This window comes from Rhipicephalus microplus, chromosome X (genome assembly GCF_043290135.1).
Source record: "Rhipicephalus microplus isolate Deutch F79 chromosome X, USDA_Rmic, whole genome shotgun sequence".
Taxonomy (NCBI): Eukaryota; Metazoa; Arthropoda; class Arachnida; order Ixodida; family Ixodidae; genus Rhipicephalus; species Rhipicephalus microplus.
The window spans coordinates 145,247,164-145,259,708 of record NC_134710.1 but is presented as its reverse complement, the minus strand read 5'-3'; the positions used below and the strand labels follow the sequence as shown (position 1 = coordinate 145,259,708).

At 45.0% G+C, this 12,545-nt stretch overlaps 1 protein-coding gene across 15 annotated transcripts in view; it reads left to right on the top strand.

Annotated features, from left to right (window-relative positions):
* LOC119177004 (uncharacterized) overlaps positions 1 to 12,545 on the top strand; it is a 282,220-nt gene that overhangs the window by 102,953 nt on the left and 166,722 nt on the right. For all 15 annotated transcript variants that reach the window (XM_075877943.1, XM_037428340.2, XM_075877938.1 and 12 more), the window contains one exon: positions 11,298 to 11,354. In XM_075877943.1, coding sequence (XP_075734058.1) covers positions 11,298 to 11,354 — 57 coding nt within the window. The remainder of the gene's footprint in view (positions 1 to 11,297; positions 11,355 to 12,545) is intronic.

The following is a 12,545-nucleotide window of genomic DNA, read 5'->3' as shown; positions in this document are numbered from 1 at the left end:
AGCACAAGCTTCATTATACGGCAATGCTGTCGGACGGCGACAGTTGGACATTCCATGTACTCACAGAAAAAGAGGAGTACGGCTTCATAAAGGTGGCCAAAAAGGACTGCATAAATCATGTACACAAACGTATGGAAGCTGCCTTTTGTACCCTTGTAGAGAAAAAAAAAAAAGCTCAAGGTGGCTCACTTGGTGGAAAGGGCAGACTTACGCAATAAAAGATAAAGAAGATCACCTCATACTATGGCTACACATTGAGAAGCCACAGGAACGATGTTCCAGGTATGCAGAAGGCTGTTCTAGCAACTCTGAACCACATGTCTTCAACTGACGAGGCACCAAAGCATGACCTTTGTCCTGAAGGCCCTGAATCCTGGTGCAAATTTCGGAGAGCTCTTGCGAAAAATGAGAAGCCGCCACCACACAAGGACAGCCTGCCTGATTTCGTAACTGAGGCATTGGAGCCTGTGTTTAGGCGGCTGAGCGACATTGCCCTCTTGGAAAGGTGCAGCGATGGGATCACCCAGAACCCAAGTGAGAGCCTGCACGCTATGATTTGGCAGCAGGCCCCCAAAACTCAGCATGCATTCTTGCGGAGCATTGAAAGGGCAGTTGCCGAAGCCATCAGCCGCTTCAACCAAGGCACAACCAAGAGCAACGTGGAAATTGCCGAGAAGCTGGGCTACAGCGCTGGCAATAACTTGGTGCGTGGCAGCCTTGAGAAGGACAAGGGCAGGCTGCAAAAATAGCGAAGAGAGCATCTCGACAGCAGTTCAATAAAGGAAAGACTTTCAAAGCGTCACAAGCCAGCAGGGGAGACTCTGCTTACAGCCCTGGTCTGCTGTAAACAGTCATGATGGCAAATAGTGAGAATTTTCGCAAAAATAAATTTCTTGGTTTTAGGCCCAAACATTGTGTAAATCTATTGTCTATCCAAGGACAACATTATTACATGATTTTTTTGTGTTCCTTTCACTTGAAAGGCACTGGAACGACCACAAAGTAAAAAAAATAATAATTCTCATGCTGAGTCAATGACTATTTTATAGTTCTAGAACAAGCTGTGAGCAGTATTCTGCGTGGGTACAGTGAAATTTAGCATGGCCATTTATCCTATAATATAGAGCTACAGAATGATGTCATTAATATCGCTGTAGCTTCACTTTAGCAAAAGTTGAAGTTTCTAGAAACTTCAAACGCGTTTTTCTCAGTTCGATGTTTTTGCACATTGTACTCGGCCTTACGGGGGTTTTTCCTATGTTAAACTTGAGTGAATGCGACAAACTTGGTATCATTTTATTCCTCTTGACATGATCTAGGGGATGATGCTACTTCTATTTCTCTAGCATCACTTCAAAAATTATCATTGAAGATTTTAGTGAGAGAAATTTATTGTAATGTAGTGACCATAAGTGTTCGTCCTTTTTCTTGCTTAAAAAATGCCTTCAAAGGGATAAAAATAGCATCACCCCCTACAGCAAGTCTCCAGCATTGGGATTATGCATTCACTTTTTAGATTTAGCAAGAATGAATTGCCAAGAATTCCCGTCCCGTAAGAAGTACGCAATCATGATTCAGACCTTCATATTTTCTAAACCACTTGAAATATTAAGAAACAAATTGGAGATTTGAAATCAGCATGAAAAACTAGCTTAGGTAGTGAAGTTTGGTTAAGATTGAGCAAAAAACTAAAAAAAATTTTTAGAACCCATGTCCCCCCTTAAACACCGTTTGATGGTTCCCGCAGTATGCCTGCCACCGTGGCAGTGGCAGGCGATAGATTGCGACGTGTCTTTCTTAGAGGTTAGGAAGCACGCGCCAATTGCACATATCCAGACATACTTCTTAGAACTACAACATAAATACACATGGTCCGAGTTCTTTACGGATGCTTCAAAGCCCAACACTTCTGTCTCGTCTCGTACGCAGCCGTCGGCCCATCTTTTTCGGAAGCTGGCGTCCTGCACTCTCATACAAGCATTTTTACCGGTGAAGATTATGCGATACTTGCGGCTGTGAAACACATTAAACAAATAAAACTACACAAGGCAATCATATACACAGATTCCCTAAGCGTAGTAAAAGCTCTGAAAACTTAAAAAGCTTTGTCGAAAACCCTGTCCATGTCTCGCTTTATTCGCTCTTATGCACAGTCTACTCATCCAAGCAGCATGTTGTAGTCTGTTGGGTGCCAGGGCATCGCGAAATACGAGGCAACCTTCTGGTGGACCAGCTAGCTGGATCTGCCAACAAAACTGCTACCAATACATTGATGCCAATTCCTGCACTCGACTTGAAACCTTTTCTAAAGCAAGAGCTCAGGGGTTAGTGGCAGAGCACATGGGACACACACACAGGTATATTGGCCACCAGTATCAAAATCACGCCACACAGAAGTAATACTTACAAAGTCAAGAACAGGACATACATGCACTACACATTCATTTCTTTTGTCTAGTGGCCATCCACCTTTGTGGGATACATGTGGAGAAGCGCTCACCGTACTTCACATTTTGACCCAGTGTAAAGAATTAGACACGCTAAGGAGACAACACTTTCCATTACCCTACCGACAGCAGATACCACTTCATCTTGCAATGTTCGTCGGTGGGGAACCACTTTTCACACATAAATCGTTGTTAGCTTTTTGAGAGAAGTTCGTTCTTTTCATATCGTACACTCAGGCATTCCGTAGCACGACCTCTCCAGAGAGGTCTCCGCTGCGGTGGCTACACTCATTAAAGCACTTGCCTCACGGCCCTTGGGCGCAAGGGTGTGAACTATTGAGGCATTTGTGCTAATGCCATACATGTCCACTATGGTTTTTATTATCACAAACTTTCGTCATCCATTAATACCACACACTTTTCACGGCATGGTCATGACTTTATTACTTCTATGTTTTTACCCACCTTAGGGCGAGGAATTTTAAGGCCCTTATACAGCCGCTAATCACAATCATTGTTCACAACTCTTGTCCCATGAACTGGCGCTCTTTGGCCATCAAATGGCCCTTGTGCCTCAAAGCACCAAATATCATCATCATTATACTGGCGTGGAGTGGCTTATATCTAGAGCAATGACGCTGACAATAATAGGCCTCAATTCCTGAAACAAAATCGTGAAATTGCAGAGATAAACTCCAGCTATATTTATTTGTGTGTGACATTCACTTCCCCAGTGCGTGCGTGTGTGTGTGTGTGTGTGTACATACATACATACATTGAAATCACGGTGGAACGAACCCCACATTAACGAACTTTTCAAATTAACAAACTTTTAAAAGATCCTGTGTCGACTGTTAATAGTTTCAATGTAAAATATTTCACTACTACGTACTTCAAAATACCGAACTTCAAAATACCGAACTTTTCAGAATAACGAGCGTTAATTTAGTTCCACGTTATATTAACAACGCCTCAGTACTACAAACTTATGTTGTGAAATCCGTCGCGATCACCGGAGCAGTAAGCAAGCAGACGACAAAGCGAACGGACGCCTTGCTTCTCGGAAGACGCGCGACGGTGTGGAGGAAAAAAAAAAGAAAGGGCGACTCTCCTTTCTTTTTGTTGAAAGGCCGACACTGCAGGTTTACAAGCGAGCACAGAGGCAAGGGCAACACGGGAGGGCAACGTCAGCAAGGCAGAGTGGGAGTTGCGGAGGAGGAAGCATGGGCACAGAAAGCCTGAGACAGCGAGAGAGCAGAAAACGAAACGCGGGCAGTTACATTTTTAGCACATTTTTTTTTCTTCGAAAGAGGCGATGACAGCCGTGTCGCTTCGTGTTTTTCTTTGGAGGCTTTGTTTTTTCAGTCGTGTTCATTTGTTTTCGGTGATTACTCATCACGTCCGCAAAGCAAGTCGGCGTTCGCGCTAGGGTGATACTACAAATGAATTCATCTCTGCTTGCGATGAATTAGCGGAAGCAGTTTTCGCTAAGTCAGACATTGGATATTTTTCGGCAACTGGAAGGCAGAAAGCAGGCTGTTGTGACCAAAGAGCCGAATCACACCACAGGAATGTGGGTGAGCTGGAGGCCTTCACGCTGCAAAGTTTCTCCAGCTCGCGTCGAAAAAAAAAAAATCACAGATTTCTTTAAAGTAACTGTGCATTTTAGGGTGTTTACTTGTGCATTTTTTTTCTCATGCAAAACGAGTTCAAGGACCCATCGTTGTAAAGGTAAGTCGTTTTAGTCTGAAAAATTAGTATGGGTAATTTTTAAGCTTTCACTATAACAACCTTTCAAGATAACAAACAAATTTCTGCGGACCCCTGAAGTTCGCTTTACAGAAATTTTACTATATATATATATATATATATATATATATATATATATATATATATATATATATACATACACACACACACACACACAGCTGGGTCAAATTACAACCACATTTTAATGTTTACACATCGCAAAACGATGGCTGCTATTGGGCAGTTGAGTGCACGTGCCTTCGTTTCAGCGAGCACAGGTGCCAATTTGTCGATGGTACATAGTAGAACAAATAAACAGTAATGAATGACAGAACCGCTTGACGAAGACTGCCAGAAGACAAGTGTGGTGGAGTGATATCGGGATACGCCAGTGCCCATGAAAAGGGTAATATGAAATTACCAAATGGATGTTTTTATTGTCAATAGAGATATAAGCCAAAAGCTGGGCACACAAGATGAAGGCAGAACAAAACAACAACAACAAATAACATGAAAAGTAAACAGCGACGATTATAGCAGATTTTTTATGCCATTTTTTTTTTTCCTACCGTAGCTCTTTCCAAAACGACCCTCCTCACAATCTCCCAGCTAGAGGCTCTCAACGTGTGTGTTGGCTGCCAGTATATATATTTTTTTCAAATGTAAAATCTTGTCGCCCACTAGCTGCTTTTTGGCACCTTTTTGCCTTCGCATGTTTTGCAGATGTAAGTTTGAGTCTGTGTGCCATTTCGCAAATGACCACACACAGACGAACTTCTTCACTGGAAGGGGTGTTCGAGCTGTTTTACCAAAACGTACATCAGTTCCACATGGCTTTGCGGGAGATGCACGACGACGTCCACAACACGACAGCATTCGGAAATAACCGGAACTAATGACAAAAGTGCAAAGGGCTTAAAGGCAGGCATTATACAGTCAAATCTCGATATAACGAATTAAGTGGGACCGCCGCAACTCGTACGTTATTTTGAAATATCGTTGTAATGAAAAACTTCGATTGTAAGCAAGAGGTCAAACCTAGGAGCGAACATGACGTACCTTGGCAGTTGCCGTGTGCGCTGACAAGCAAACACACACACAAAAAAAATTACACACACTTCAAACGTTCTTTATTTGAAGAAATCTGTGATTTTCTTCTGACGCGTGTAGCACAAACGGCTGATTAAGTACGCCTCAACACCTTCCACCTTACGTAGCACCTCATCGGGCACATCACTGCACCGACCAATGTAGGTGCGGACTTTGTTCATGTGCACTAAAACATCCGAGTGCGATATGGTCTCATCCTCTTCAGTGTTCGGTGATACAGAGTCCTCTTCCTTCGGGTCGTCGTCGTCGTCACTGGAGACGTCGCGAACGCTGTTGACAATCTCCTCGGTTGTCATGTCCGCCGACGTTAGTGCTGCGCTGTCGCTCTCCACGTAGTCGTTGAAGGAAGAGACGTCGGGCAACAGTTCCTCAACCTCAGTCCACAGGTCTCCTGGGTTGCTGTGGTCCTCTTCCAGGTTGTCTTCAACTTGGGCAGGCGCCTTGGTTAGGCCTGCTTTTCGCCAACAGTTACGGATTGTTGACGTCTTCACGTTCCACCAAGCTCCCGTCAGCATTTCCGCCGCTTGACAAACGTTGACTGATGTCGGCTGCTTTAAGCGGAGATTTATAATAAAACGCTGCACAAGGCGCTTGCGAAATTCCGCCTTAACACTCTTTATGATGCCTTGATCTAGTGGTTGCAGCAACGACGTGTTGTTCGGTGGCAGAAACTCCAGGCGAACGTGCGTCAAGCGAACATTCACAATGTGGGCTGAACAGTTGTCGACGATCAAAAGAATTTTTCTATTTTCTTTCCTCATTTGTTCGTCGAGTTTGATGAGCCACTGCGAAAACAATTCTCTTGTCATCCAGGCACGCTTGTTGGCACAATAGTCGAACGGTAGGGATACGACGTTCTTCATGCAGCGAGGCTTTGCGTATTTTCCAATGACAAGCGGCTTGATTTTCTTCGTGCCCGACGCATTGCAGCAGAGCAAGACCGTCACGCGGAGATGCGACTTCTTGCCTCCTTTACACTGCTGACCTTTGAAGTGCATCGTCCGATCTGGCAAGAGCTGGTAGAAGCACGCGGTCTCGTCCGCGTTGAAAATGTCGTCTTCGGAGTACGATTCTGCCACCTCTCGGAAACGATCGTTCCGCCAGGAATCTGCACCCTCTTTGTCCGCAGCCTTTTCTTCACCTGAGACTACCTGCCAGGTTATGCCGTTTCTCTGGCGAAAACGAAAAAGCCAACCCGCACTTGCATCAAACCCAGTTACTTCAAGTGCGTCGGCGAACTCGCGGGCTTTTTCTTGAAGCATTGGGCCAGACACTGGGATGTTTTGCAGCCCGGCATCTTTAAACCAGGTCAGCACAGCTTGGTCGACATCTTGAAAATTTCCCAGGCGCAACCGTTTCCTCGTAGGTGCAAGTTGTGACTCTCGGTGAAGCTTCAGAATCTTTTCTCTGTCTTTCCAAATGGTCGCGACAGTCGACAGGGCAATGCCACGCTCCCTGCAGAGGTCGATTTGCTTTTTGCCCGAGTCAAGTTCCCTCTACAAATCCACCTTTTCTTGCAGGGAAAACTCCTTTCGCCTCTTCTTAGCGCTGTCACCTGGTGCATTCATCGTCGGGTCTCCAAACACTTTGCAGAAAGCTAAGAAAAAAAGAACGACAACAAAACGCAGCAGACTTCACACGTGCGTGGCACGAAGGACACATGACGAAGGACGATGCAACGAGGCTAGGCCTGCTAAGCTGCCACACATCAAACCATACCTGTGTGGTGGCGCTAGCAGTCGGCTCTCAACACGGTGATGATGATAGCTTCCGTGCATGGAAAAAAACAGCGGCTGCTGCGCTACGTGAGAGTTGCGGTGCTGCTACTTTTAACTAAATTCGTAATACTGATGTTCCTTGCGTATAGGCGAGCAAATAAATTATGCACGTTGTTCTGAAATATACATTGTACTGAAATTCGTTGTTCTGAAATATTTTTACATTGAAAATATATAGGCAATCTGGCGAGATTTTCAAAATATTCGTAAATCTGAAAAAATCGTTAATTCGGTGTTTGTAGTAACGAGATTTGACTGTAGAAGGAAACTAGAGACAAGCCGTTGATTAGAAAAAAAAAAACGAGATAAGAGAAAACCGGAAGGTGGTGTCAAAACTCCTGGATGCGACGTTTGCAGCCAGCGGTTGTGGGGCAGTGAACGTAAACATGTGCTTCTCCGCCGTGGAACGGGGCACCTTTTTTTGTGTGTGTGTGTGCGAGTGAGTGTCGCCAACTACTATGCACTCCCTCGGATATTCTTTCTGAAAATTATTGCCTACCTAGCTGTGAAGCAATTTTCGACTGGTTTGCTACGCAAAGGTGTAATAAAGTAAAAAAAAATGCCAGGGTCAGCCCGAATTTGAGAATAAATAAAATATTTTCAAGCAATTTGTTCCGATTATGTGTTCACAGTTGAATGTAAGGTTGAATAAGTTGCATTATCATTAAAACGTTGTGACTGAAATAGAAAAAAACATCCAAAATCGCAGGAACGCAAACAGTTGTGTTCGCATTTACAGCCTTTCATCGCTCTTTTGGTCTCACAGTTTTTATATTATTCACTTCATAACTGCTCTCACGATTGCCAGCACTGAAGTTACAGTCACTGAAATTTCAAAGAGGCTCGAGTCCACTGTTATGAGATCGCACACATGCCAAGTATATTTCGTGGCTGTTTCATCTGACTGGTACTGTATTGTATGAATACTATAGACGTGCTTGGAGAAAGTAAAAAGTCTATCTTAATTTGTGTTAAATGAATGGTGGCAACTGCAATTACTGAAGTTGCTTATTCTAAACCTAATGATTAAATCTGAAGCAACGTTTCCTGAAGTGACATACTGACATTTACTATAATGAATTTTGATGCATTAGGATCAGTTAGTTGTGATCTTGTAAGGTCCAAGTAAAATAAGCTCACAAATCCTACTTCCGCGAAACGTGATCAATGTGTAAAGCTCCATGCATCTCGGGCAAGACAATACCGAAAATTTGCAAGGGCTGCAGCTATGTAAAAGCAAAATCGGTAATCACCTTGTGGGCGCACGCTAGACGGATATTAAAAGTTTTCGCAGGTCGCACATAGATGCACGCACTCCATTGTAACTACCACAAGGGGGCCGTGCATGTGATTCCGTGGGCACTCGCGGAAACTGTCCCCCTCTCCTGGTGGCGCCGCAGCGATGGTTCGGGAACTAGACTTGTGACGCCAGTTTTGGAGCACGCGGCGGGCCGTACCCATGCGCTCTTTCATTCAGTGGCCATGGCAGATACCACTGTCGTGGTTAAAGGATTGATTGTGGAAAAAAAAATATCATGGCAAAATGCTTTAACGGATGGAGTGCATGGGACAGTTTGCAGAAGATAGTGCCATCAACCACCGAAGATGAGTGAAATGCAATAAAGAAGCTGTTTCGGAACGTTGTATGCGTAAGTTGCAAAAGGATCTCACTTTTTTTCTTTTTTTTTGCATCACCGCTTTTTTTTTCGTAAAATTTTTCCTGTATAATGAATGCACCCAACATCTTTGCTTTGATTTTTTTTCTGGGGAAAACAGTGCATTCATTATACGATTATATACGGTAGTTACATCAAGGGTGCCTCTTGCTTTTACTTTATTACGTAGAACTTGAAAATATGCAGACCGGCCAAGTCTCCCGGAGTGTCCGGGGGACTCCCGGATTTCGATCGTTTCTTCTGTTGTATTGTCATGAAAATATCCAGGAAATCGAAATTTATGTACGTGATCTGATCACCAGGCTTGTGCTGAAGCACTGTCACAGCGAAAGCTAGAAGAGCAGCCTTCAAGAGCCTTTTTTTTTTCACACTCTTTTGGTAGCTGCTCAAAGCACTCTTCCAGAGTACCCACTAGGCCATTAATCATAGTGTAATAGGCAGGCATTCACTATGCCATCCTTCGTCATTCTTCTAGGAAGGGTGGTATCCGCTAAACACATGCAACAAATTTTTTGCGAATTTTGTGTTTCATGCAGTGGCTGATGACAATGAAGAATTATGCCTGAAGTAGGCATGTGTCACAGTTATTAGATGATGAAGAACAAGCTTTTGTAATGGGTTGGAGCCTTGGATGACCAACTCTTTACGAAATTTGCATGGCGTGACGCCTGGGTGTTCCTTTGCTGTTCTAAAACGCTTTATTACTCATGTTAACGTGATTCTTTTCATGACATCAAGCCTGCCTAAAGCAAGTTTTTCAATGAGTCTCAATGATTGGCATGGCTCAGCAGTAGAATATTGGGCTGTCATGCAGTGGACCCAAGTTTTTTATTTGTTTTTTTTTTATTATTTTATGCGATAGTGGTTATATATACTGGCGGCGGCGAACAACTATGGAGCCGCGCATGTAAAATGCAGGTCGATCCACTCCAGGCTTTTTGCGAATCCAGGGCATTTTATTATAAACGAGTTTAAGTGACGTTCATCTAAATGTACAGTAGCATCTCAATGATGGAAAACTGCGGCAGATAGATACGAATTTGTGAAATTCCGCAGCCAAATTTCCCTGCACCCATTTGGTCAAAATTCGAATGTTTTGAACACTTTTCCTAATGGCGGCGTATGATATGAAGTTTAGTACAGAAGGCCATCAAACGAAGGCCGAAAGTAGCGTACTCGAAGCTTCGGAAGTACGCGTGGGACCAGTGCACGCAATGTCTTCTACAGTGTGTGTGGTATGGAGACCACATTACTGACAGAACTCTGAAAGTGTGGGCACGTCCAACACTCGACTAGTCAAAGCAACACTGCTTTTTGCAAACTCTGTGGACGAAACAGCAGCAGATGCAATCATAGCATAAAACAACTTAGTTTTGAAGGCACGTGTGCAGCAAGCGCACGCAGATTAAAAACGGAACTACCATTTGCCGCAACTGTCGCACACAAAATCGCGGTCGCGGCGACGTGATAACGATCTACGTGCTCAGAGGTCACGCCGCTAACTCAGCGGTATGTCTGAATTAGTAAAGACGTAAAAAAGGCTACAGGGGTTTTGGCATTTCTGTCCAAAGAATCTAGTAGAGAGCAAAGCTTTGCCAAGCTTTGACCTGCGTTTTCGCGGCAGCCTGCTGCGCCGTCCTGCCCGTTGATGTGGGTCTCAGAATAGCATATGCGAGTTGTTTTGATGGAGACAGATTTGGCTAGTTGTTTGATGACGCAAAATTTTGGGAGGATTTGCACTCCCCTTTGACACTCTAACCTTAGTGGGAAACCCTACCCTAGTGTGTTCGGCCACTAAGCCACTGTAAGACTATAACTCCGATGGTAGGTAGGTAATAAGCTTTATATTAAGGATCCAACGAGGAATTACTGGCCCGGGCTAGGCCTCCAAGAGCTGTCGTCCGCGGAGCATCGTGCGATGTCCTCGGCGATAGCCCTGGCTCGCTGGACAGCCCAGATTTGGTCCACTGCACGTGGGCTGAGAAGGACGGCTTGCCACCGCTAAGCCAATCGTCCTGGGGTTCACTCACGCTCGTCCGAGTAGTGGCGGGGAACACCGCACTCACACTTTTGAAGTATATGCACCATGTCGGCTGTCTCGTGCCCACACCATGGACAGCCGGGTGACGGGTGGAACGAGCGACACAGTCTATGCAGGTGTCGGGGATTCTCAAATGTGTCAGTCTGCAGATGCCTGATACCTTTCTAGCTGCATGCGGGGTGGTGGGTAACATCATCGCGTTTTTCTATGATGGTTTTTTGCGCTAGTTTTCCGCGATGTTTTTCTTTGTTTTTATTGGTGCCAAGAAAAAATGGGGGGGGCAAATAATTCAGTGCAGCCCCACCACCCTATTGCAGAAATCTCCCGTGTTCAGAATCCTTGAACTTGTCAAGTATGAATATGTGTTTAATGGAGTAACAATGGGGAATTTAAAAACTTGTAATATGGAGAATTCGTTGTACAGAGGTTCAATGTAGGCAGGTTTATCTGTATAAACAAGTTTACTATTTATTTTTTTACTTGTTTTGTTTTTCAGGCAGACTTAGAAGAGGGAGAGGCTGAAGATGATGACGAAGTGTCTGATGTCAGTGGTGTGAGTTTTCTTTCCATTATTATTATTATTATTATTATTATTATTATTATTATTATTATTATTATTATTGAAATTTATCATATACTAAGTTCTATGGGCAAAGTAGGTTATATTTTTGTTTTTATATACAGTCGAGCCCGCTTATAACGAACCTGAGCGTGATGCGGCATCCGTTTGCTGTATCCCGAAGTTCGTAGTAAATGAAACGCAGCTTTTAAAAAAGTTGCGAGTGAAAACGCAAACTTTTTATGCCCCAAAAAGTCTGTGATGCACGTGTTTCGAAGAGCAGAAGCAATAAGGGCGGTCTCGAGTTCATTTAAAACGACAGGGTGCTCGTTTGCCGAGGCCCGTGGCATAAGCTGCATGAGGCACTGGCTCCGAAGTTTCATCGTTCTCGCTATCCGATTCCTCCAAATCGCTCTCGCCACGTACTTCATTCACAATGCCCCAATCCGTGCATGGTTTTGCATTGTCGGCCGTAATTAAAGCACCGCAACAGATGTCCCACCCGCTCTCCCAGGTCGGAGTCGACGACGCACTGCGACAAATTGCCGCCGCAGTTCGAAAGCTTCTGGCTCGGCATCGGGCCCGAGATCGACGAAGTCGGCCTCGCGAAAACAGTTTCGCCCGCATGTAGCCGTCACCGCCGCCCACGAAATATCACCATCTCCACGCTAAGCTGAATACAGGGAAGCCCGAAGCGGCAAGTTGGCTGCCAGGTGGTCAACAGCTATGAGCAGGCGCTCGGCAACGCGGCACCTGACGCGCGGATTACGCTCAAGCCAAGCGGTCACACTTTCGACGTTTTGTTGAGCGGCAGGAAAAAGCGTGCTAGTCCTCCCGTCGGCCATCATGACCACACACGCACACCAAGAGCGAGCAAGACGCGCACACGCGACACACATGCCAGAACGTGTGGAAAAGCTTTGGGCCCGTTTCCAGTCAGAAAACGTTCGAGCCAGCGTGGCGGGCGTCGCGGAGCGGTGGAGACGGGCGAAGGGGTTGTGATCAAGAGAGGAGAGCAGACTTGTGAGAGAAGGGCAAGGAGTTCCGATAAAGAGGGGAAGGATGCGGCGGGAGGGCGACCTTGAAAAACAAAACACACGGGAAGGAGGCACGTTGGGTAGCTTGCTTTAAAGGTCCGCGAAACTCACATTTAAAAAGACTTGGAAAGAGTGCCTGTGCGCGGCG